This window comes from Microcaecilia unicolor, chromosome 1, assembly GCF_901765095.1.
Source record: "Microcaecilia unicolor chromosome 1, aMicUni1.1, whole genome shotgun sequence".
Taxonomy (NCBI): domain Eukaryota; kingdom Metazoa; phylum Chordata; class Amphibia; order Gymnophiona; family Siphonopidae; genus Microcaecilia; species Microcaecilia unicolor.
The window spans coordinates 92,193,268-92,217,679 of record NC_044031.1 but is presented as its reverse complement, the minus strand read 5'-3'; the positions used below and the strand labels follow the sequence as shown (position 1 = coordinate 92,217,679).

Genomic DNA, 24,412 nt, shown 5'->3' with positions numbered 1-24,412 from the left:
TCTAGGAAGGATTCCACTAAAAAGAGTTACTTTTTCAAGTGGAGGAGGTTTGTCGTTTGGTGTGAGAGCAAGGCCCTAGAACCTTGTTCTTGTCCTGCACAGAACCTGCTTGAATACCTTCTGCACTTATCGGAGTCTGGCCTCAAGACCAACTCAGTAAGGAATCATCTTAGTGCGATTAGTGCTTACCATTATCGTGTAGAGGGTAAAGCCATCTCTGGAGAGCCTTTAGTCGTGAGAGGCTTGCTGTTGTCAAGCCTCCTGCAGTGTCATGGGATCTCAACGTCGTCCTCACCCAGCTGATGAAACCTCCTTTTGAGCCACTGAATTCCTGCCATCTGAAGTACTTGACCTGGAAGGTCATTTTCTTGGTGGCATTTACTCAGCTTGTAGGGTCAGTGAGCTTCAAGCCCTGGTAGCTCATGCTCCGTATACAAAATTTCATCACAACAGAGTTGTGCTCCACACTCACCCAAAGTTCTTGGCGAAGGTGGTGTCGGAGTTCCATCTTAACCAGTCAATTGTCTTGCCAACATTCTTTCCCAGACCGCATACCGCCCTGCTGAACGTCAGTTGCACACATTGGACTGCAAGAGAGCATTGGCGTTCTACTTGGAGCGGACACAGCCCTACAGACAGTCCGCCCAATTGTTTGTTTCTTTGGACCCTAACAGGATAGGGGTCACTGTCGGGAAACGCACCATCTCCAATTGGTCAGCAGATTGCATTTCCTTCACTTATGCCCAGGCTGTGCTGACTCTAGAGGGTCATGTCACGGTTCATAGTGTCAGAGCCATGGCAGCGTCGGTGGCTCACTTGAAGTCAGCCACTATTGAAGAGATTTGCAAGGCTGCCGCCGTGGTCATCTGTCCACACAGTTCACATCACATTACTGCCTCCGCAGGATACCCGACGCGACAGTCGGTCTTCGGGCAGTCCGGTGCTGCAGAATCTGTTTGGGGTGTAATCCAATTCCACCCTCCAGGACCCGAATTATTCTGGTCAGGCTGCACTCTCAGTTAGTTGTTCTTCGGTGGTCAATTTTCTGTTGTACCCTCGCCGTTGCGAGGTTAAATTTGACCTGGGTTCTTGTTTTGAGTGAGCCTGAGAGCTAGGGATACCCAGTCGTGAGAACAAGCAGCCTGCTTGTCCTCGGAGAAAGCGAATGATACATACCTGTAGCAGGTGTTCTCCGAGGACAGCAGGCTGATTGTTCTCACCTACCCTCCCTCCTCCCCTTTTGGAGTTGCGTTTCATAATTTTTGCTTTCATTCAACTGAGCGGGACGGTCGCGCATGGGGCGGGAAGACGGCCGCGCATGCGCGGTGGGCGTGCCCTGCGTGTGGGACCGCCCGCAAAGTTTTGTTCCGGTTGGTGGGGACTGCCGTGGACGTCAACCCAGTCGTGAGAACAATCAGCCTGCTGTCCTCGGAGAACACCTGCTACCAGGTATGTATCATTCGCTTCCAGTCCAGCCTATTCTGGTGAAAACACACTCTATACCTTGGACTGCAAGTGACCTTGGCCTTCTATGTGAAGTGAACTAAAGTCGATAGACAGTTCTTTGTTTCTTTTGATCTTAACAGGATCAGGGCAGCCATCAGTAAACGCAGTTTATCCATTTGGCTGGCAGATTGCATCTCCTTTCTTACGCCCAGGTTGGGTTGACTCTAGAGGTTCATGCCATGACTCAGTGTCAGGGCAGAGGCCGTGTTGGCAGTCCATTTGAAGTCAGCCTCCATTCAGGAGATCTGCAGGGCTGCAACATGGTCTGCTTACGTCTAGTAGCGCTATAGATATGATATGTAGTAGTAGTAGTCTTCAGACTATACGTTCACATCTCACTACTGCTTAGAGCAAGATTCCTGATGTGACAGCTGGTTTGATTGGTCAGTTCTACAGAATTTGTTGGGGGGGGGGGAGTCTGGAATCCAACTCTATCCTCCCTAGGCCCATTGTTTTTCTGTTCCAGGTTTATCAAAAAAAAAAAAAAGAAACAAAATATTTTATAAAAATAATGTTTCTTGCCGTAGCTTGTTGCAGGCCTTACTGTTGTTCCCCTCTTTGATCCGGTCACCATCGTAGTGAATATAATAGAGGCTATAAAATGGCTATAAGGCCGTAGTATTAATTGTTTGGGCAGGGGAGGCAATAGGGTTTCTACTGAGTTGGAAAATAGGTGATTACTTTCACGTTGTATTCTCAGCCTGTTTTACACAGCCTGAGTATTAACGCCCTCAACAATTAGAAGAACACACTGAGATACAAGAAGATAGTTTATTAGCATCTCACCCAAGGCAGTACAGGCAATTAGGCATTCATATCTGGAACATGGTGGAACAGCGCTTCGCGACACACAGCAGGTGCATTCTGTCTCTCTCTGCCTTCTGCTCAGGTACCCTAACAGACTGCCTTTTTACATTTCTTGTACCATTCATTCCTATGGACCCTTAACTTTCTCATCAGAAGTCTTTGGCCATTATTGGTTGATAATAATGACTTCACATGTTCCCAAACTCTAAGTATCAACAAATGATGTTCATGTCAACATCTGTGAATTAATGACTTCACATGTCATTTTGTTCCCTCAGACCCCCCCCCCCCCTTACTTGCACCTGACCACACTACTATCTTCTAGCTAGCCAAACATCCTTGGCTGTGCCTTTCTTGCTAGTGCCTATGTAGCGTTATTACAGAGCAGATTCCCCCTCCCTCTGTCTGCTCTCAGTTCCCTTACTTCAGCATTGTGCTGCAGTGAAATGTATCTGTGTCGAAGTGTCTTTGATTTCTAGAGGCCTAGCTCCTAGCTGTAGTCTGAGCCCTCGGCCTGTATTTCACTGAAAGCAAATGACAGCATGTTTCTACGTAGCTAGGAATTTCTATATGTGTCCTTTTTTTGTCCTCCTTGTCCTCGAGAAAGTGAAGTTACTTGTCTGAAGCAGGTGTTCTCTGATGACAGCAGGACGCACATGCACACACATCCTCTCACCCCTCCCCTAGGAGTTACTTCTAAAAACTTTTTTAAAATTGTTATTTTATTAGAGTGTCTTGGTCCTTGTGACAGGTTATGGCGGGAAGTTGCTTGCGTTTAAGGTAACCACTTACAAAGCTTCTTTTTTTTTTTTTTGTATTTGTCATATGTTTACATTTGTAACCATTCCTCTGTGAATAACATCAAATCTTATATCCATCTCTCAACTTTATCTCTACATACAGACTGGTCAACTACTTCTAAATATATCTTTCCTTTTGTTAACATTTGTAACCAGCAATCCTGAACGTACACAACTCTTCTTATCTCTGTCTCTTAACTTTGTCCCAACAAGCAAACTATCCACCTACTGCAAAATACAACCACATTTACTTCCCTGTAATCCCCCCTGATTCCTTTTTTTGCAATTCCCTCCACCTATAATGTCCCCTGTATGTTTCCCCTTATGAATTGTACTAGGTATCTTACACTGGGAATTGATTATACTTCCCCCCTCCCCTACCCCCTCTAAGTGTTGACCCCTTCTCCCCAACAACTCTCCTCCCCCCTCCCCCCTTCCTGGAATGTTTGTCCAACCCCTTTAGAGATGCTCTATCATGTGCTGGACTCTGTCCATCCTGTCTTGCGTTTGAGTTCACCCTCCCTTCTATACACCGTTAGCTGCTCCATGTACCACAATTGCCTTACTTTAGCCTTCCAGTCCCCTATATCTGGGGGGGTCCACTGATTTCCAGCAGCTCGCAATGAGACACTTAGCCGCTGCCAGACCCCAGTGCAACATTTTACTCTCTTCCCACACCTCTCGCTCATTGTACATTCCCAGCAAGCATGCCCGGGGCTATACACCAGGGATACTCCCATTATACGGACCAGCACTTTCATCACCTGCTTGCCAAAATGTTACCACCCTCGGGCATGTCCACCACACAAGGAGAAATGTGCCTGTCTGTGTTTTGCATCTCCAACACCCATCCGATGTCCCTGGATACATTCTTTTCAACCTCTCTGGTGTGTAGTACCACCGCGCAAGAACCTTATAGGCATTCTCTTATATTAATACACAACCGAGGCTTTCTGTACTTCCCCACATATGTTTTCCCATTCCCGTTCTGTAAAGTGATATTGCAGGTCCCTTTCTCAAGCTCCTGGAATGGGTATGCCCGCTCTCTATCCCCTTGAAAGAACCCATATATCACGGAAATGGATTTTGGGACCTTCCCCAGCAATATCCACATGTTTTCCAAACTTTCTCGTTCCCGTGGTGTTCCTCCCCTCCAGCCCTGCTTACCCATGAAATGTGTTAATTGTATGTGCGCAATTCTGTCTCCCTCGGGAATCTCATACCTGTCGCACATTTCCTCAAAGGTCCACATCCCACTCCTATGCATCCCATCTCTAAATCTCACCACGCCCCTCCGCTCCCATCTAACAAATGTGGCATTTTCCCTGCCCGCTCTAAATTTAGGTTCCCACCTGAGGTGAGCCATGGATGACCTCTTGCCCACTGCCCCCATCGTCTTCTCATCGCGCCCCATACCTCCAACAGATGTCCCAGGAATGGACTATAATCCCTCTTTGCCCTTTCCCTCAAGTTCCTTGTGGCCAATAAGCTTGCTCCACCTGGACTGCAGGTTTCTCTGTTCCCCTTTCCCAATCTAATATCATCTTCATTTGATATCCCCAGTAGTACCACTCCAAATTAGGGACTGCTCTCCCCCCCCTCCTTCCCCCCCCCCCCCCAGTACCCTCCGTGCCAACCGCGGTCTCTTGATGCCCCATATGAATTCATTATAGCACTCTGCAATCTCTTAAGAAACAGTTTGGCACTGCCACCGGCAATGTCTGAAAGAGAAACAATATGCGCGGCAGCACGTTCATTTTGATCACTGCCATCCTCCACACCAGGACAACCATTTGTTTTTCCATCTCAACATATCATTTTTTATCCTTTTGTAGCTGCCCATAGTTAAGTGGGAATATCCTCTCTAGGTCCTCCGGTATCTGGATCCCTAAATACCGAATTTTTTGGGCGTGCCCACTTAAACTCAACCTTTCTCTCACCTCTGCCTCCTCCTCCTGTAAGGATATTCCCAGGATCTCACTTTTGTCCCTATTTATCTTAAGCCCTGCATATTTCTCGTATTCCTCAAATATCCTCAGGATTACCGGCAATGTTTCTCCCGGGTCTTTTACATAGAGTAGCATGTCATCTGCAAATAGTGCTATGCGATGTTCCCGGTCTCCTATCCGCATTCCCCTCACCCCCGGGTGTTCTCTGATCTTCACTGCCAACGGTTCCACATAGAGAGCAAAAGAAGTGGGGACAGTGGGCATCCCTGTCTCGTTCCTCTACCTATCGGGGAAAAAGGGAGAATAGCTCCCATTGATGTTCAAGCAGTATACAGTGCCTCCACCCATAAGCTAAAATTCCCTCCTAACCCCATTCTATGTAACACCTCCCGTAGGAACCCCAATTAACCTTGTCGAAGCCTTTTCGGTGTCCATCGTAGTATGGCTAACCTGGTCTCTGTTTTTTGGGCCTCCCACAACAGGTGCAGTGTTCTTCTGATGTTGTCCCCTACTTGTCTCCCCGGTACAAAACCGGATTGGTCTGATATTTATTAATTTAGGCAACAATCTGCCCCAATCTATTGGCCAGCACCTTGGCTATGATTTTCGCATCCACATTTAGTAATGTGACCCACATACCATCGGATCTTTCCCCGGTTTAGGTAGGACAGTCACCCCCGCTTCCAACATTGACCTCGGGAGCTCCCCAGCCCCCTAGGACCCCATTGCCCACCCTCACCAACAACGGGCTGACAAGGCTTTCAAATTGTTTGTAAAACCTTGCCGTGAACCCATCTATCCTGGGAGCCTTACCATTGGGGAGGTTTGTAATAACCCCTTTTATTTGCCCCAGTCTTATTGGTTCCTCCATCCTTTGGCTCTCCTCTTCACTCAATCTCTGCAGGAGGGATCTGATCCAGATATCTAGCTGTGGTCTCTGGCAACTCCCCCTCTGGAGCTCTGTACAATTCTTTATAATATTTAAGAAATCCCGTTTCTATTTCTGAGTCTGTATGCACCCACCCCCCCTTGCCATCTCTGATTTTTTGTATCTTTGACTTTACCCGCTTCGCTCTGAGACATCTTGCTAGTATAGCACTGGATTTATTAGCAAATCCGAAAAAACTGCTGTTGGAGTCTCGTTCTCATATACTCCGCCTCTGCCATCTGTCCCTGTTCCAGTTCTCCCCTAACTTTCTTAAGCTCTTCCCAAACTCGTGGGGATGGTTTTCTCTGGTGGGTTCTTTCCAATTTGCTTAAGCGCTGCCGCAAAGCCACCATCATCTGTTCCCTCTCTCTTTTTTTCCTGGCTCCCCATTTAATTAGTATTCCCCTTACCACTGCCTTCATCGCATCCCACAAAGTCCCATCCCCCACTTCCCCCGTATCATTAATTCTCCAATATTCCTGTATGCTCGCCTGCACCTCTTCCCTCACTTGTTTCTCTCTCAATAGAGACTCATTAAGTTTCCACCTAGTATTCCTCTTTCCATACCCCCATCCCTGCAACCTGATCCATACCATCGCATGGTCTGAAATTGAAATCGGTTCTATTTCGGTCTCCACTATCTTTGGGCCCAATTCCGGTGTACCCACAACCCGTCTATCCTGGTATATATGTTCGCCACATGGGAGTAAAATGTGTATCCCCTCTGTGTGCCCCGTACCAACCTCCAGCTATCCACCAACTCCATGTGACTCAGAAATTTACGAAGTGCCTTCAGTCCCTGACTAGTATCCCCCTCCTCCCGAGTGGTCCAGGCGCGCATCTGGTGCTATGTTGAAATCTCCTCCCACAATTACCTGCCCTCCTATAAACCCTTGAATTTCTTCCCATAGGGTGTGGAAAAACTCTCTCTGGCCTGTATTTGGGGCATATATGTTGATCATTGTCACCTCCGTCCCCTGTATCAGTCCCCTTATGGCCACACATCTCCCTGTTGTGTCTTTGAATTCTTTTGTGATAGTCAGTCCACAGATCTGCCCAATCAGTATAGCTACTCCCCCTATTTTCTTCCCTCCTGCCCCTTGATGTGTCACCACCTCACTATACTCTTTAGTGCGTAGCAGGTGCCCATATCTGGGTCTCAAATGTGTCTCTTGCAGGAATATCACTTTGCACCGCACTCTTTTTATCTCTTTCATTACCCTTGCTCTCTTCCCCAGGTTGTTGAGTCCGTTAACATTCCAGGAACCCACCTTCAAGCCATCCCCCTCCCCCCAAACTCCCCTTCCGTCCCTGCCCTGCCTTCCCCCTGCCCCCTCCCTAATCCCCTCTTTCCCCCGACACTGCTATCGTGGTCGGTTAGAAAGGAGGCTCCCCAAAAGCTTCTAATAATAGAATGATGAGGAGTGTATCTGGGTAGGGCTCTGGATGATGTCACTCATATGAGTACATGTATGTCCTGCTACAGGTGAGTAACTTTGTTGTAGTGCTTTTTTTTTTTTAAACTGTTGGATGCCAGCACCTGCTGACACCTAACAGTATTAAAAAAAAAAAACCTAAAACAAAATCTAAATATGACAAAACGGTTTCTGGTCCCAAAGGTCGTACCTCAGTAAATGAGTTAAGGTGGCATCTGTTTCTGCCATAGTAGTTATTTTTGGTTTAATTGTCTTGTCTGTCTGTCTAATCATATAATTTTACAAATATTTGACATCTTGCATAAAACATGCATATTGTTGGACTGGCCAGTGGCTCAGCCGTAAGTGCTGTGCATTGCAATGTAGAACAGTAGGTTTCAACCCAGTTCGCAAGGACCAACTGGCCAGTTGGGTTTTCAGCATATCCACAATGAAAATGCATGAGAGAGATTTGCATGCAGTGGAGTAAGTGCATATTAATACATCTCATCCATATTCATTGTGAATTTGCTGAAAACCCAACTGGCCAGGTGGTCCTTGAGGACTGGGTTGAAAACTACTGGTGTAGAGGACCTGGTTCGATTCCCTGATTTGTCTAGAATATTGTGAAGGTTTTATTCATAGCCCTTTGAGGTGGCGGACTGAGCCATTGGTCAGCAGCAGTAGCACTTGCGGTACACTTATACTGGCTCTGTAGGGAGTTGTGGTTTTCAGCCCTTGGCCAATGAACATCACTGGTCTAATTTGATAGGTAGATGGTTAACATAGGGTAAAGGCCTACATTTGCAAATAAATGCCAGTTCTAGTTGAGTTGAAACCCAAAGGAACAGAAGAAAGCTATTTGACTAACAAAAAAATAAATACATTAATTTAAAAATTAAGGGTTGATATTCAGGCACGTCACCAGTTAATTTTAACCAAGTTGTCAGTTAAAAATTTAATTGATAAAGGCTTGGGGGCCGATATTCAGCCAGCAGTGCTCAGTGTTCTACTGACTACTGGTGGTGTTATGCCTAGAAATTCAATGCCATGTCCAGGCTTAGGCACTGAATTTCCATGTTTCCGGAGCCATCTACACCATAGCTGGTGGGAGGGGGTCAGTTACTCCCTAAGTCAAACAATTTTCAATTGAGTACCCCCGATCTCTGATCAGTAGAGAATTTGTAATGGACATTTATTATTAAACAGTTAAGTAACTTGGCAACATATATAACACTCAATATAAACGATCTGCAATTTAAATTCTCAAAATTAACTATATCTAGCAACGGACCATCGGAGGTGAACTTCCATTAAGATGATGTCTCATTTTTTGGAATTGGGTGGAACACCATATGTCATCATCAGTCTGTATAGCAGTTCATTTTTCACTCCATTTTCCTCTTATTTACTTATTAGCTTATGCACTTTTTACTTGATTTTTAGTAAAAAAAAAAAAAAAGTATTTATCTTCAGATAGCCTTCTAAAGGGGCTATGTGCCGACACGTGTTTTGCCTGTTCTATTATAAGGCAGTCCCCTTAATGTATACTGTGGTGAAATTTCATCATGCTCCCCTTGGTCCCCTTAGTAAAAAAAAAAAAAGTAAAAAGTATATAAGTAAATAAGTGGAAAATGGAGTGAAAAATAAACATACATATGAAAGAATAAAAAGAACTGTTATATGACTAATGATGACATAAGGTGTAACACCTACTTCAAATGAGATATCTTAATGGGGGTTCACCTCTGATGGTCCATTGCTAGATATATTAATTTGGAGAATTTAAATTGCAGATTGTTTATATTGTGTGATTATATTGACTACTCTGCAGTTATTAGATTGCTTTTGTAGTAAGGCCTGTTTGAAATATATATAAAACAGGTTATTGGCAATGACATACAGAAGAAGACACAGTTCACTTATCTCTTACTAGCCGTTGAGCTCGTTAAAACGGGCTAGTATGGGGTTTTTCCAAGGCCCCCTCCCCTCGCTGCTGCAGGGCCCCCCCCAGAGGTCGCCGCTACCGGTCTCTCCCCAGAGTCGCCGCCGCCGCCACCCCTCCACCCGGCCCGGGCCCTCTCTTCGCTATTGAACTTACGTCGCCGAAACACAGCACGCAGATCAGCAGAGGTCCCGTCGGCCTTCCTTCTCTGCCTATGTCCCGCCCTCGTGTGACATAACGTCGGCGAGGGCGGGACACAGGCAGGGAAGGAAGGCCGACGGGAGCTCAGCTGATCTGCTTGCTGCGTGTCGGCGATGTAAGTTCAATACCGAAGAGAGTGCTCGGGCCGGGTAGAGGAGGGGCGGTGGGCAGCAACTCCGGGTGGGGGGAGCGGGTGGCGGCGACCTCGGGGGGGGGGGGGGGGGGGGGGCGGGTAGCAACGTCGGCCTCCCTAATTTCTGTTAACATTTCTGTGTTTCTCTGTTCATCCTGGCCAGGTGGACTATAGTATATTCCTTTCACCCATCCTTTCCCCTTCACACAAGGAGCTTCTATCTATAGGGATTCTAAGATGTGTGTTGTCTCCTGTAGATTTTTTAGTCTATTTGATTCAAGGCTCTCTCTAATTTATAATGCACACTCCACCAATTCAGTCCACTGCAATATAATTTGTATCCTGGTATGACAATGTCCATTTCCCTATCATCAAGCCGATCAATCCATAGACTGGTGGGTTGTGTCCATCTACTAGCAGGTGGAGATAGAGAGCAATCTTTTGCCTCCCTATATGTGGTCATGTGCTACCGGAAATTCCTCAGTATGTTCTCTATCTCAGCAGGTGTGTGGTCACACAGCAGCAGCTCTGGCTAGGTCTCCAAGCCTAATTGTTTAGGTTTTGTTGAGTACCTGGGGTTGAGGGCTCTTCGTGAGCAAGTGCAAACCTGGTGGTTCCAGGTCCCTCCTTTTCTCCCCCCTCCCGCTGGCTCCGTTAAAAAAAAAAAAAAGAATTTTTAAAACGTTCAAAAAGGACGTCCATTTGCAGCTGCTCACTGGAAACAAGTCGTCGCTGCTCGGAGCAAGAAGCAGGTAATTTTTACCTTTTACTAGCGGGCAGGGGGTTCCCCGAACGGTCTCCATGTGGCTATGGCCGCGGATGGCAAGGGCGCAAAAAGACGCTCTCCGGAACGCATTCGTGCGCATAGCGGGGGAAGCGGGAGGATCGAAGGTAGAGGCGCCCTTTCGGAACCGGGAGAGTTCACCGGTTTTTCCCCCGGCGCGGCGGCCTTTCCTGCCTTAGGCGCCCATCCCCTGTTGGCCGCCCCTCCCGGTCATGACCGGCCACAGGCTCAGTCGGTTTCTTCTTGGGCCGCCCTCGAGATGGGAGACGTTAACAGCTTGGTCGTCCTTGAATCGGGCGACAGTAAGAAGTCGGCAAAATTAAAACGCCCCTTCTTCCCGCGCGGCTCCTTCTCGGAGTTTTGTGTCGGACGCCATTTTGGACGCACAACACGCCTCTCCCCCGCTACTGGGAGCGCAGATGGAGGGCACCTCTAGGGCCGCGGCACAGGCTGCAGAATGCACAGACTGGGGGGGTTTCTCCCCTGAGTTCATTTTGCTGCTGCATCAGGCCTTTCTTATGCAGACACTGCCTCTGCCCACCTCTCTAATCGGGGGTGATGAGGCCTTTATGCTTAAGCGCCCTCGGGTGGATCTTCCACCCTCGGGGGACTCGGTCTCCTCTGATGTGGATGACGGCAGCATGTCTGAGTTCTCCGGGAGATCCTTAGCGGAATCGATGGAAGAGACTGATCCCTGCTCGGGTGGAGCGGACGACCCCTCTACAGCGCAGCTTTTTCGCTCAGAGGATTTGCCCAACCTGCTTGTGCAGGCCATGAGCATTTTGAAGATTGCCTCTCCGGAGGAAGGCTCTCTCTCAGCCTCTACTGGCTGTGCTATTATGCTGGGAACGAAGCACCCGCCTAGAACCTTCCACGTGCATGAAGCCATGCAGACCTTAATTTCAGCGCAATGGGATGCCCCTGAGGCGAGCCTGAAAGTAGCCAGGGCTATGTCCCGCCTGTACCCCTTTCCTGAGGGGGAGTGGGAAGCCTTTGTCTGGCCCACGGTAGATTCCTTACTCACTGCCGTGACTAAGGAAAAACGGCGCTGCCGGTGGAAGGTGGCACTGCCCTGAAGGACGCCCAAGACAGGAGAATGGAGGCGGCCTTAAAGTCGTCCTTTGAGGTGGCTGCTCTGAGTTTGCAAGCCTCGGTTTGCGGCTCCTACGTGGCTAGGGCGTGCCTTACTGTTTTGCAGCGGGCTTCCCCCTTGGACCCTTCCTGGAGGGCAGAATGGCCGACCCTGGAGTCGGGTCTGGCCTACTTGGCAGACTTGCTGTATGATGTTTTGAGAGCCTCAGCCAAGGGCATGGCTCAGACAGTCTCTGCGCGGCGGTGGCTCTGGCTGAAGCACTGGTCTGCTGACCATGCCTCTAAATCTCGCCTAGCCAAGTTGCCTTTTAAAGGCAAGCTGCTCTTTGGGGACGAGCTGGACAAGATTGTGACGGAGCTCGGCACGTCCAAGGGCAAGAGGTTGCCGGAGGTCAGGACTCGGACCGGCAGTGCCCGTCCTGGTCCGTCTAAGGGCCGATTCCAGGAAGCCTGTCGGTATCGACCGGGCAAGTCGGCCTCCTCTGCCTCCGCTCCTTTAAGCGGAACTTCTCCCCCAAGCAGCATTCCTTTCGTAGGGACCGCCGTACCGGAGATTCGTCCTCCGGCGCGCCCCCCAGGGTCGCGTACCCAATGACGGGGATCTGGTCCATGGCCCAGTGCAGATAGGAGGAAGGTTGTCCTCGTTTCTGGGCGAGGGACCAGGGTAACTTCAGACGCTTGGGTTCTGGAAGTCATCAGAGATGGCTACAAGCTAGAGTTCTGCCGACCCCTAAGAGACGGGTTTGTAACCTCTCCTTGCAAGTCTCAGGTCAAAGCAGCTGCCGTGCAGCAGACTTTGAGCAACCTGATCCGCCTGGGCGCGGTGGTCCCGGTGCCAGTAGATCAGCTTGGCAAGGGGGTGCTACTCCATTTACTTTGTGGTACCAAAGAAAGAAGGGTCTGCTCGGCCTATTCTCGACCTCAAGGGAGTCAATCAGGCCTTGAAAGTTCGGCACTTCCGGATGGAGGACCCTCCGCTCCGTAATAGCTGCGGTTGAAAAAGGGAGAATTCCTGGCCTCTCTGGACATCAAGGAAGCTTACCTACATATTCCCAATCTGGCCGCCTCATCAGCGCTTTCTGCGCTTTGCAGTGCTGGGCCGACACTTCCAGTTCAGAGCCCTCCCGTTTGGGTTGGCTACGGCTCCGCGGAAGTTCTCCAAAGTAATGGTGGTCATCGCGGCATTCCTCCGCAAGGAGGGAGTGCAAGTCCATCCCTATCTGGACGACTGGCTGATCCGAGCCCCTTCCTATGCGGAGTGCGGGGAGAGCTACAGACACGGTCATTGCTGTTCTGAGCTCCCTGGGATGGATCATCAACTGGGAGAAAAGCCAGCTGCACCCAACTCAGTCCCTGGAGTATCTGGGAGTTCGATCGACACCCAAATGGGCAGAGTGTTCCTGCCGGACAACCGGGGAGTCAAGCTTCAGACCCAGGTGGGCCAGTTCCTAGCCTCCTCTACTCTTGAGCTTGGGACTATGTGCAGCTATTGGGCTCCATGACGGCCACGATGGAGGTAGTGCCCTGGGCCAGGGCTCATATGAGACCACTACAGCACTCTCTTCTGCGGCGGTGGACTCCAGTCTTGGAGGATTACGCCAAACGCCTTCCTTTGGATCCAGCGGTGCGAAAGACGCTGAGCTGGTGGCTGAGGCCAGGCAAGCTGTCCGCAGGAATGCCTCTTACGACCCCGGAGTGGGTTGTCGTCACGACGGACGCCTGCTTGATGGGCTGGGGAGCCCACTGCCTGGGACGGACAACGCAGGGGCTCTGGTCTCCTGCAGAGACGAAATGGTCCATCAACCTCCTGGAGCTCCGAGCCATTCGGTTGGCGCTTCTAGAGTTTCTCCCGGTACTGGTGCTGAGGCCTGTATGGGTCCTGTCGGACAATGCCACGGCTGTGGCCTATGTCAATCGCCAGGGAGGCACCAGGAGCGCCCCTCTAGCCAAGGAGGCCATGAAGCTATGCCTGTGGGCGGAAAGCGAATCTGGAACAGCTGTCGGCGGCCCACATTGCGGGAGTCATGAATGTCAAGGCGGACTTTCTCAGTCGCCATACCTTGGATCCCGGAGAGTGGCAACTGTCTGCTCGGGCGTTCTTGGACATCACGAAATGCTGGGGCCGGCCGAGCCTGGATCTGATGGTGTCCTGGCCAATTGCCAAGTGCCGCGCTTTTTCAGCAGGGGACGGGACCCTCGATCTCTGGGAGTCAATGCTCTTCTCCAGTACTGGCCGGCAGAGGAGCTTCTCTACGTGTTCCCGCCCTGGCCCATGTTGGGCAGGGTGCTAGGCCGGGTGGCAAAGCATCCGGGCCGGGTGATCCTGGTGGCTCCGGATTGGCCCAGACGTCCCTGGTATGCGGACTTAGTCAGACTCTCGGTGGACGGCCCTCTGCTGCTGCCAGCGGAGCGGGGCCTCTTACATCAGGGTCCCGTGGTGATGGAGGATCCCTCCCCCTTTGGTCTTACGGCCTGGCTCTTGAGCGGAAGCGTCTGAGGAAGAAGGGCTTCTCAGACAAGGTCATAGCCACTATGCTGAGAGCGAGGAAGCGCTCTACTTCCACCACTTACGCCAGGGTTTGGCGTACCTTTGCATCGTGGTTCGAGGCAGGCTCTGTATCGCCCTTCACTGCTCCAATATCTTCAGTGTTGGCGTTCCTGCAAGAGGGGCTGGAGAAAGGCCTGTCGCTCAGTTCACTGAAAGTACAGGTGGCGGCTCTAGCTTGCTTCAGGGGTTGTCTGAAGGGGGCTTCCCTGGCTGCACAGCCGGATGTGGTACGCTTTCTCAAAGGAGTTAATCATCTGGGCCCCCCTCTGCACTCGATAGTTCCTACGTGGAATCTCAATCTGGTGCTACGGACCTTGCAGAAGCCGCCCTTCGAGCCCTTGCCAAGGGCATCGCTGAAGGACCTGACGTTGAAAGCAGTCTTCCTGGTGGCTATCACATCAGCCAGAAGAGTTTCCGAGCTCCAGGCGCTCTCGTGTAAAGAACCGTTCCTGCGATTCACTGAGGCAGGAGTATCGATTCGCCCAGTGTCGTCCTTCCTGTCCAAGATTGTTTCTCGATTCCATGTGAATCAGCAGCTTTACCTATCCTCCTTTCGTAGGGAGGACTACCCAGAGGAGTACCCTGCGCTCAAATACCTGGATGTTAGATGGGTCATCATCAGATACTTGGAAGTGACCAATGATTTCCGGAAGTCAGATCATCTGTTCGTGCTGTTCGCAGGCCCTCGTAAGGGTCTGCAGGCATCTAAGCCTATGGTGGCACGTTGGGTCAAGGAGACGATCGCGGCAGCTTATGTAGCGGCAGGAAAGATTCTGCCTATTCAGCTGAAGGCACACTCTACTAGAGCACAAGCAGCCTCGTTGGCGGAGTCCAGATCTGTATCCTTGTAAGAGATTTGCAGAGCGGCTACTTGGTCATTGGCTCATACCTTCTCACGACATTACCGCTTGGATGTGGCTGCTCGGGCCGAGGCCCAGTTTGGGGCTTCAGTTTTGCGTTCAGGGATTTCCATGTCCCGCCCTGGGTGAGTACTGCTTCGGTACATCCCATCAGTCTATGGATTGATCGGCTTGATGATAGGGAAGGTAAAATTATGTATCATACCTGATAATTTTCTTTCCCTTAATCATAGCCGATCAATCCATAGCCTCTCCCAGATATCTGTATTGTTTGTGTTCTGGTTATATTTCAGGTTCAAGTTCAGTCTTCATTTCCTGTTCACGAGGACTTCGTGTTCAAGTTCTTCCAATTGAAGTCTCTTCGAGTTGAGACGATTTTGTGTTACAGTGAGCTGCTGCTTCCTCTCCCCCCGTTTCGGCGGTGGCTGGATTGATAACCAAATTATGCCGGCGCTCCCTCCCGCTTCGTGCGGCTGTAGGGTAGCTTTGTATCCCTCCCGCTTCGGCGGTAAGCCAGCTCCTCCCGCGGTTTGCGGTAGCAGGATAAGCCAGTTCCCCCTGCGTCGGCGGGTGTGTTTTCCCGCCCACCGCCCCGGCGGTGGTGCGCTGGAATATTTCCCCTCCCCCGCTTCGGCGGTGGTGAGCTGGGCAGAGTGTCCCTTTGTGGGTGTAATTCTCTAAGTGCTGAGTCCTGCGGATGGAGCTTTGATATCGACATACTGAGGAGTTTCCGGTAGCACGTGACCACATATAGGGAGGCAAAAGATTGCTCTCTATCTCCACCTGCTGGTAGATGGATACAACCCACCAGTCTATGGATTGATTGGCTATGATTAAGGGAAAGAAAATTATCAGGTATGATACATAATTTTACCTTGGTTATCATCCTTCCACCAGGTCTCTGATACCTATTAAATCTAACTTCCCCTTCTTATTTCTTAGTCTACTGGCATTAGCATACAGACATTTCAAACAATGTTTGTTATTCCTATTTACAAATTGCTTAGCAGTTGACAGTGATAATATGCAATATTTAAAATCTGTCTGCTGTTTATTTAAAGACACCTGGTTTAGTATGGTCTTTATTGCAACCTCGATATCGAGATGCCGTATCTTCTGTTTTTTGGTGATATGATTTAAATATATGGTCATGTGCTTTTCAATGACTGTTGGCCTTCTCTCTGTTTCTAGTCAGAAGCTCATCTATCTCCTTTTTAATGTTGATGCCAGCAGCCTGATTTCACTCTGTTTAAGGTGGAGCCCATCTTTCCTGAAAAGCGCCCCCCACCCCACCCCGAATGTTGCCCAGTTCCTAATAAATCTAAAACCCTGCATTATCTTCTCATCCACACATTGAGATTCCAGAGCTCTGCCTGTTTCTTGGGTCCTACACATGGAACTGGAAACTCAGAAGTGCTACCCTGGAGATTTTGGATTTCAGATTTCTACCTAAGAGCCTACATTTGGCTTCCACAACCTCCCTCCCATATTTTCCTATGTTATTGGTACCCAAATGTACCAAGATAACAAGCTTCTCCCAAGCACTGTCTAAAATCTTATCTAGGTGATGCGTGAGGTCCTCCACATTCGTACCAGGGGCGTAGCCAGACCTCAGCGGGAGGGGGGGTCTAGAGCCCAAGGTGGGGGGGGGGGGGCACATTTTAGCCCACCTCCCCCCCGCCACTTTCGGACCCCGCCACCCCTCCCCTGCCATTTTTGACCGCAGCCACCGCTAGGTACCTTTGCTGGCAGGGGTCCCCAACCCCCGCCAGCCTTAGTCTTCTTCAGCACCGGTCTAGACTCCGGCGCATTCGCTGATCTGTGCTGTGAGTCCTGACTGATGTCCTGCATGCACGTCCTGCACATTGACGTGCATGTAGGACGTCATCAGGACTCGCAGCACAGATCAGCGAATGTGCCGGAGGCCGGCACTGAAGAAGAAAGCTGACGGGGGGGGGGGGGTGGGGGGGGGTCGAAAGCGGCGGGGGAGGGGGTTGAAAGTAGAGGGGACCAGGGCTAAATCTGTGGGGGCCCCTGATTCACACCAGGCAAGCAAATGACCAATCGATCCTCGTGCCCACCAGTCCACCAGCCACCCAACTAACTACATGCTTAATGATTAAATCTCTAACTAAAACGACCATCCTACCCTTTCCCTCCTGGGCAGAAGACCCTAGACAGACATCCTCGGTGCGAGAGGATATTGAATCCACTGAAGGCAGGGCCTGGCTACAGGATCACTTCTTGCCTCTCCATGGTGATACTATCCCTTCAGGTGACCTTTTTCCTCCATGGCAGCACAGAGGTTGCCAGACTGGAGGTGGGACTTTTCTACTATGTCCTGTAGGCCATCTCTATAAAGCTCTCTGTCTGCCTCAGCTACTCCAAGTCTGCTAGTCTAGCCTCCAGTGATTGGACCCATTCCCTGAGTACTAGGAGCTCTTTTCACCAAGTACACACACATATGATGTCTCACCAACTGGGACATAATCAAACATGTGACACTCGGTGCAAAAGACTGGATACCCTCCATTTTGCTGCTGGACTGCTGCCTGCATCTTATTATTGGTAGTTACTTAATCAGTTGATAGTTATTTCACCATATTTCTCTCACACTCATGCCCAGAGTGGAGAAGCTGCCTTTTATAAGTTGACTGTAGAGGAGCTTGTGCTAGTGGTCTGAGAGTACTGAGAAGATTAATAGAGCTTTGGAGAAATTCTATGTCACATCAGTTGCAGGTAAGTATTTCAGCTAAAAGTAGACCTTTGGTGGCGACCTTAACACTGAAATCTGAGACCCAATTCTGGACTCTGTAAAATGCTCAGTTTTGTATCAATTCATGTTTCTCCGAGGACAAGCAGGCTGCTTGTTCTCACTGATGGGTGACGTCCACGGCAGCCCCTCCAATCGGAAACTTCTCTAGCAAAGTCCTTTGCTAGTCCTCGCGCGCCCGCGCGCACCGCGCATGCGCGGCCGTCTTCCCGCCCGAAACCGGCTCGAGCCGGCCAGTCTTCTTTTGTCCGCACTCGGTACGGTCGTGTTTTCGCCGTGTCGAGCCCCGGAAAGTCGACCTCGCGCGTCCAAATTTATTTTGACGTGTTTTTTTCTTCGGAAAAGTCTTTCAAGTGTCGGGAAGTGCTCCGGAACCCCCCCCCCCCCCCCCCCCCGGGTTTCATGTTAATCCTCCCCGTACTTCCAGCTTTTTGCCCCGATAAGTTTTTCTTTCGTCGTCGGGTAGGCCTCTTTTCGGCCTCGGTCGAGATTTTCTCCCTTACAAATTTTTTGGTGCTCTTTTTCCGTCATTTCGGACTTTGATTTCGCCAGCGCGATTTTTCCGTCGAGGCATCGGGCCTCTGCATCGGCGCCGAGACATCGGATAGCTGCATCGACGTCGGTGGTACCGGGACCTCGTCTGCTGATGTCGTCGGACGGTGGTGCATCGTCAGGAGTGCAGGTGAGGGCTGTCCATTCCCCTGCTGGTGGCGGTGAGCCTTCGGGTGGGTCTCCTCCTACCCTGAGGGCTCCTGCGGTACAGCCCCCCCGAGACCGACCTCCTTTGGCCTCGGCCCCGAGGAAGCGACGGCTGGATTCTACGTCCTCCTCGTCGGTGCCGGGGAGCTCCGGTGACATGCTTCGGAAGAAATCGAAGAAGCATCGACACCGGTCGCCTCCCCGCGTCGGCACCGAGAGCTCTGGGTCGCCGAGGGAGTCGGCACCCAGCAGGCATCGGCACCGAGAGGACCGCTCACCCTCTGTACAAGAGGTGTCGATGCGCTCCACTCTGGACAGCCCGGAACAGCCTCCTCGCCGGAACAGGTTCTGACGTCGACGCCTGCATCGACCTCTTTGCCTTTCTCTGCAGCCGCTCTGAACGAGAGCCTCCGGGCCGTTCTCCCAGAGATTCTGGGAGAGCTGTTGCGCCCTACCCCTCCGGTACCGGCGGTGCTTGCGCCTCCGGTACCGTCGAGCGTTGGCGCCGGTTGGCCCATCGCCCGGGGTGAGGTCCCCCGACGTGCGGCCACCTCCCAGGAGGGCTCCCCGACTACGTCGGCGGAGGGAGCTTCGCCGATGCGGGCCAGGGAGTCTACCTCTCGACGCCCCCATCGTGGACGTGGCTCCACTGAGTCGAGCCGGGCGAGGTTGCAGACACAGGTTCGTGAACTGTGTCTGACACCGAGGGTGAGGCCTCGTGGGAGGAAGAAGAAGACCCCAGATATTTCTCTGACGAGGAGTCTGAGGGTTCTTCCTTCTGATCCCACTCCCCTCTCCTGAAAGACAGCTTTCTCCTCCTGAGAGTCTGTCTTTCGCTTCCTTTGTCCGGGAGATGTCTACGGCCATCCCCTTCCCGGTGGTTGTGGAGGACGAGCCCAGGGCTGAAATGTTTGAGCTCCTGGACTATCCTTCTCCACTAAGGAAGCGTCCACTGTTCCCTTGCACCATGTCCTAAAAAGACATTGCTTGCGAACTGGACAAAACCTCTAACTAATCCCCACATCCCCAAGAAGATCGAGTCCCAGTACCGGATCCATGGGGACCCAGATCTGATGCGCACCCAGTTGCCTCATGATCTGGAGTTGTGGATCTGGCCCTAAAGAAGGCTAAGAGTTCTAGGGAGCATGCTTCGGCGCCCCCGGGCAAGGGACTCTAGAACCTTAGACTCCTTTGGGAGGAAGGCCTACCATTCCTCTATGCTCGTGGCCAAAATCCAGTCTTACCAGCTCTACACGAGCATACACATGCGGAAACAATGTGCGGCAGCTTGGCGGGCTTGGTTGATGCTCTCCCCCTGAGCAAGCAAGCCTTTTCAGGAGGTGGTCAGGCAGTCTGAAGGCGTGCAGAAAATTCCTGGCCAAGAGGTTGTATGACACCTTTGATGTTGCGGGCTCCAGGGCGCTGCTCAAGGTGTGGGTGATGTGCAGGCTCTCATGGGCTGCGTGCCGCCGACCTGGAGAATAGACCTCAGCAGCGGATTGCGGACTCGCCTTGCCGTGCGACACATTTTTGGAGAGAAAGTCGAGCAGGTGGTTAGAGTCCTCCACCAGCGGGCACCGCATTCGACAAGTTCTCCCGCCGGCAGCCTTCAGCATCTACCTCTACAGGTAGAAGATTTTTGGGGGAAGGAAGAATGTTCCCTATGCTTCTGGTAACGCGTAGGTACAATCCTCCTTCCGACAAGCCTGCGGCCCAGGCTAAGCCCCAGCGTGCTCGCTCTCGTCAGCAGCGTGCGCCTCAGCAGGCCCCGCGGCTCCCCCGCAAAAGCAAGGGGCGAGCTTTGACTGGCTCCAGCAGAGCATAGCCGACATCCAAGTGTCAGTGCCGGGCGACCTGCCGGTCGGAGGGAGGTTGAAAGCTTTTCACCAAAGGTGGCCTCTCATAAACCTCCGATCAGTGGGTTCTGCAAATAGTCCGGCAAGGATACACCTCAATTTGGCCTCAAAACCTCAAATTGTCCACCGGGAGCTCATCCTACAGCTTCCAGCAAAGCAGGTACTTGCAGAGGAACTCTCCGCCTTCTCAGCGCCAATGTGGTCGAGCCCGTGCCATCCGGGCAAGAAGGGCTGGGATTCTATTCCAGGTACTTCCTTGTGGAAAAGAAAACAGGGGGGATGCGTCCCATCCTAGACTAAGGGCCCTGACACAAATATCTCGTAAAGAAAAGTCAGGATGCTTTCCCTGGGTCACCCTTCTCCCCATGATTCACGCAAAACGATTGGCTATGCTCTCTGGACTGAAGGATGCCTACACACACATCCCGATACTGCCAGCTCACAGACAGTATCTGCGATTTCAGTTGGGCACACGCCACTTCCAGTACTGTGTGCTACCCTTTGGGCTCGCCCTCTGCGCCCAGGGTGTTCACAAAGTGCCTAGCTGTGGTTAGCAGCGGCACTTCGCAGGCTGGGGGTGCACGTGTTCCCATATCTCGACGATTGGCTGGTGAAGAACACATCCGAGGCAGGAGCCCTGCAGTCCATGCAGATGACTATTCTGCCTCCTGGAGCTACTGGGGTTTGTGATAAATTATCAAGTCCCATCTTCTCCCAGTGCAGAAACTCGAATTCATAGGAGCTCTGCTGGATTCTCGGACGGCTCGCGCCTATCTCCCAGAGACGAGGGCCAACAACTTGTGTCCCTCGTCTCGCGGGTGCGAGCGTCCCAGCAGATCAACAGCTCGGCAGATGTTGAGATTGCTGGGCCACATGGCCTCCACAGTTCATGTGACTCCCATGGCCCGTCCTTCACATGAGATCTGCTCAATGGACCCTAGCCTCCCAGTGGTATCAGGCTGCTGGGGGTCTAGAAGACGTGATCCACCTGTCCACGAGTTTTCTCGAATCCCTGTATTGGTGGGACAATCTGGTCCAATTTGACTCTGGGACGTCCTTTCCAAATTCCTCAGCCACAAAAAGTGCTGACAACGGATGCGTCTCTCCTGGGATGGGGAGCTCATGCGATGGGCTTCACACCCAAGGAAGCTGGTCCTCCAGGAACGCGGTCTACAGATCAATCTCCTGGAGTTGCGAGCGATCTGGAACGCTCTGAAGGCTTTCAGAGATCGGCTGTCCCATCAAATTATCCAAATTCAGACAGACAACCAGGTTGCCATGTACTATGTCAACAAGCAGGGGGGCACCGGATCTCGCCCCCTGTGTCAGGAAGCCGTCAGCATGTGGCTCTGGGCTCGCCGTCTCGGCATGGTGCTCCAAGCCACATATGGCAGGCGTAAAACAGTCTGGCCGACAGACTGAGCCGGATTATGCAACCTCACGAGTGGTCGCTCAACTCCAGAGTGGTGCGCCAGATCTTCCAAGCGTGGGGCACCCCTTGGTGGATCTCTTCGCATCTCGAGTGAACCACAAAGTCCCTCAGTTCTGTTCCAGGCTTCAGGCCCCCGGCAGACTGGCATCGGATGCCTTCCTCCTGGATTGGGGGGAGGGCCTGCTGTATGCTTATCCTCCCATTCCTCTGGTGGGGAAGACTTGTTGAAACTCAAGCAAGACCGAGGCACCATGTTTGATTGCGCCTTTTTGGCCGCGTCAGATTGGTTCCCTCTTCTTCTGGAGTTATCCTCAGAAGAACCGTGGAGATTGGAGTGTTTTCGACCCTCATCACGCAGGACGAAGGGGTTCTTCTACATCCAGCCTCCGGTCCCTGGCTCTCACGGCCCTGGATGTGAGAGCGTAGACTTTGCCTTTTTGGGTCTGTCAGAGGGTTGTCTCCCGCGTCTTGTGCTTCCAGGAAAGATTCCACTAAGAGGAGGTTACTTCTTTCTGTGGAGGAGGTTTGCCGTCTGGTGTGACAGCAAGGCCCTAGCTCCTCGCTCTTGTCCTACACAGACCCTGCTTGAATACCTTCTGCACTTGTCGAGTCTGGTCTCAAGACCAACTCTGTAAGAGTTCACCTTAGTGCAATCAGTGCATACCATTACATGTGGAAGGTAAGCCGATCTCGGGACAGCCTTAGTTTGTTTGCTTCATGAGAGGTTTGCTTTTGTCAAAGCCCCCTGTCAAGCCTCCTACAGTGTCATGGGATCTCAATGTCGTTCTCACCCAGCTGATGAAACCTCTTTGAGCCAGAATTCCTGCATCTGAAGTACTTGACCTGGAAGGTCATTTTCTTGGTGGCAGTTACTTCAGCTCGTAGAGTCAGTGAGCTTCAGGCCTGGTAGCCCAGGCCCCTTACACAAATTCATCATAACAGAGTAGTCCTCCGCACTCCCCTAAGTTCTTGCCAAAGGTCGTGTCGGAGTTCCATCTGAACCGTCAATTGTCTTGCCAACATTCTTCCCCGTCCTCATTCCTGCCCTGCTGAACGTCAGCTGCACACATTGGACTGCAAGAGAGCATTGGCCTTCTACCTGGAGCGGACACAGCCCCACAGACAGTCCGCCCAATTGTTGTTTCTTTTGATCCCAATAGGAGGGGAGTGGCTGTAGGGAAACGCACCATATCCAATTGGCTAGCAGATTGCATTTCCTTCACTTACGCCAGGCGGGCTGGCTCTTGAGGGTCATGTCACGGTCATAATGTTAGAGCCATGGCTGCGTCGGTAGCCCACTTGAAGTCAGCCTCCATGAAGAAATTGCAAAGCTGCGACGTGGTCATCTGTCCACACATTCACATCTCATTACTGCCTGCAGCAGGATACCCGACGGGACAGCGGTTCGGGCAGTCGTGTTCTTCAGAACCTGTTTGGGCTTTAGGATCCAACTCCACCCCCCGAGGGCCCTGTTTGTTCTGTCCAGGCTGCATCTCGTTAGTTGGTAAATTTTTTAGGTCAATCTCAGTTATGTCCTCGCCGTTGCGAGGCCCAATGACCAGGTTGTTGTTTGAGTGAGCCTGGGGGCTGGGGATACCCATCAGTGAGAACAAGCAGCCTGCTTGTCCTCGGAGGAAAGCGAATGCTACATACCTGTAGAGTATTCTCCGAGGACAGCAGGTGATTGTTCTCACAAACCACCCGCTCCCCGTTGGAGTTGTGTTTCCTTGAAGTGTATTTGTACATACTGGACTGGCCGGCTCGAGCCGGTTTCGGGGGGAAGACGGCGCGCGCATGCGCGGTGCGCGCGGGGGGCGCGAGGACTAGAAAGACTTGCTAGAGAGTTTCGATTGGAGGGGCTGCCGTGGACGTCACCCATCAGTGAGAACAATCAGCCTGCTGTCCTCGGAGAATACCTCTACAGGTAGTAGCATTCGCTTTATTGGTAAAATAATAATTTTACATTTAGAAAGCAGTAATAAGCCTTCCATAATTTTGAAATTTTTAATTTTCAAAGTGAAACTCCCTGTAGCGGTCCTTTCAGAATCACACCAGTACACACGAAATGCTGTATAAGCAAGTCAAAGCGCATCCTAAAACCACATAGAAATGTAAAGACTAGAACTCCAAGTAACTTCCCTTTCCTGACCTAACCCTTCCTATTGTGCCCACACTGGAAGTAGAGTTATTAGCGCTTAGAAACTATATTGATAAGTGGTATATCAAATATATTTGAAACTTGAGCTTGAATTACTGTGATGGTTCTTTCCTGGCAGTGGTCATGGTAATCTGATGTCCACTCTAATAGACACAGCCTGAGTTTCTAGTTATGGAGATGTCACAAAAGATCATTACATTAGTATGAAGAGCATTCATTTATTATGGATTTTGAAATTATTTTATACATTCTAGAAAAATTCTGAATGAACTGTCCTCCGATGTGCTGGGGTTCCAAAGATTGATGAAGAAAAGTCAGAAGAAGAGGGAACTCCATCTGCTATCACTACTATGGCAATGCCAACATCCATTTATCAGACGAGCACTGGACAATATAGTGTATGCATAGATAAAGTAATTTGATTATTTGCATTGCTAGTATGATGAGTTTATCCTGAGAGGTTCTGTGACTACATGCAATGTAGAATATGTTTGGAATTCCCTGCCAGTGCATAAATTTGCAAGGG

General features: G+C 51.0%; 1 protein-coding gene across 8 annotated transcripts in view; it reads left to right on the top strand.

The window, feature by feature from the left end:
• Window positions 1-24,412, top strand: part of CREM (cAMP responsive element modulator) — a 443,843-nt gene that overhangs the window by 181,902 nt on the left and 237,529 nt on the right. The window contains exon 2 of one of the 8 annotated variants that reach the window (XM_030199006.1): window positions 24,141-24,282. The exons of the other annotated variants lie outside the window; for them this stretch is intronic. Coding sequence (XP_030054866.1) covers window positions 24,237-24,282 — 46 coding nt within the window. The 5' untranslated portion in view covers window positions 24,141-24,236. The remainder of the gene's footprint in view (window positions 1-24,140; window positions 24,283-24,412) is intronic. 8 annotated transcript variants of the gene reach the window in all.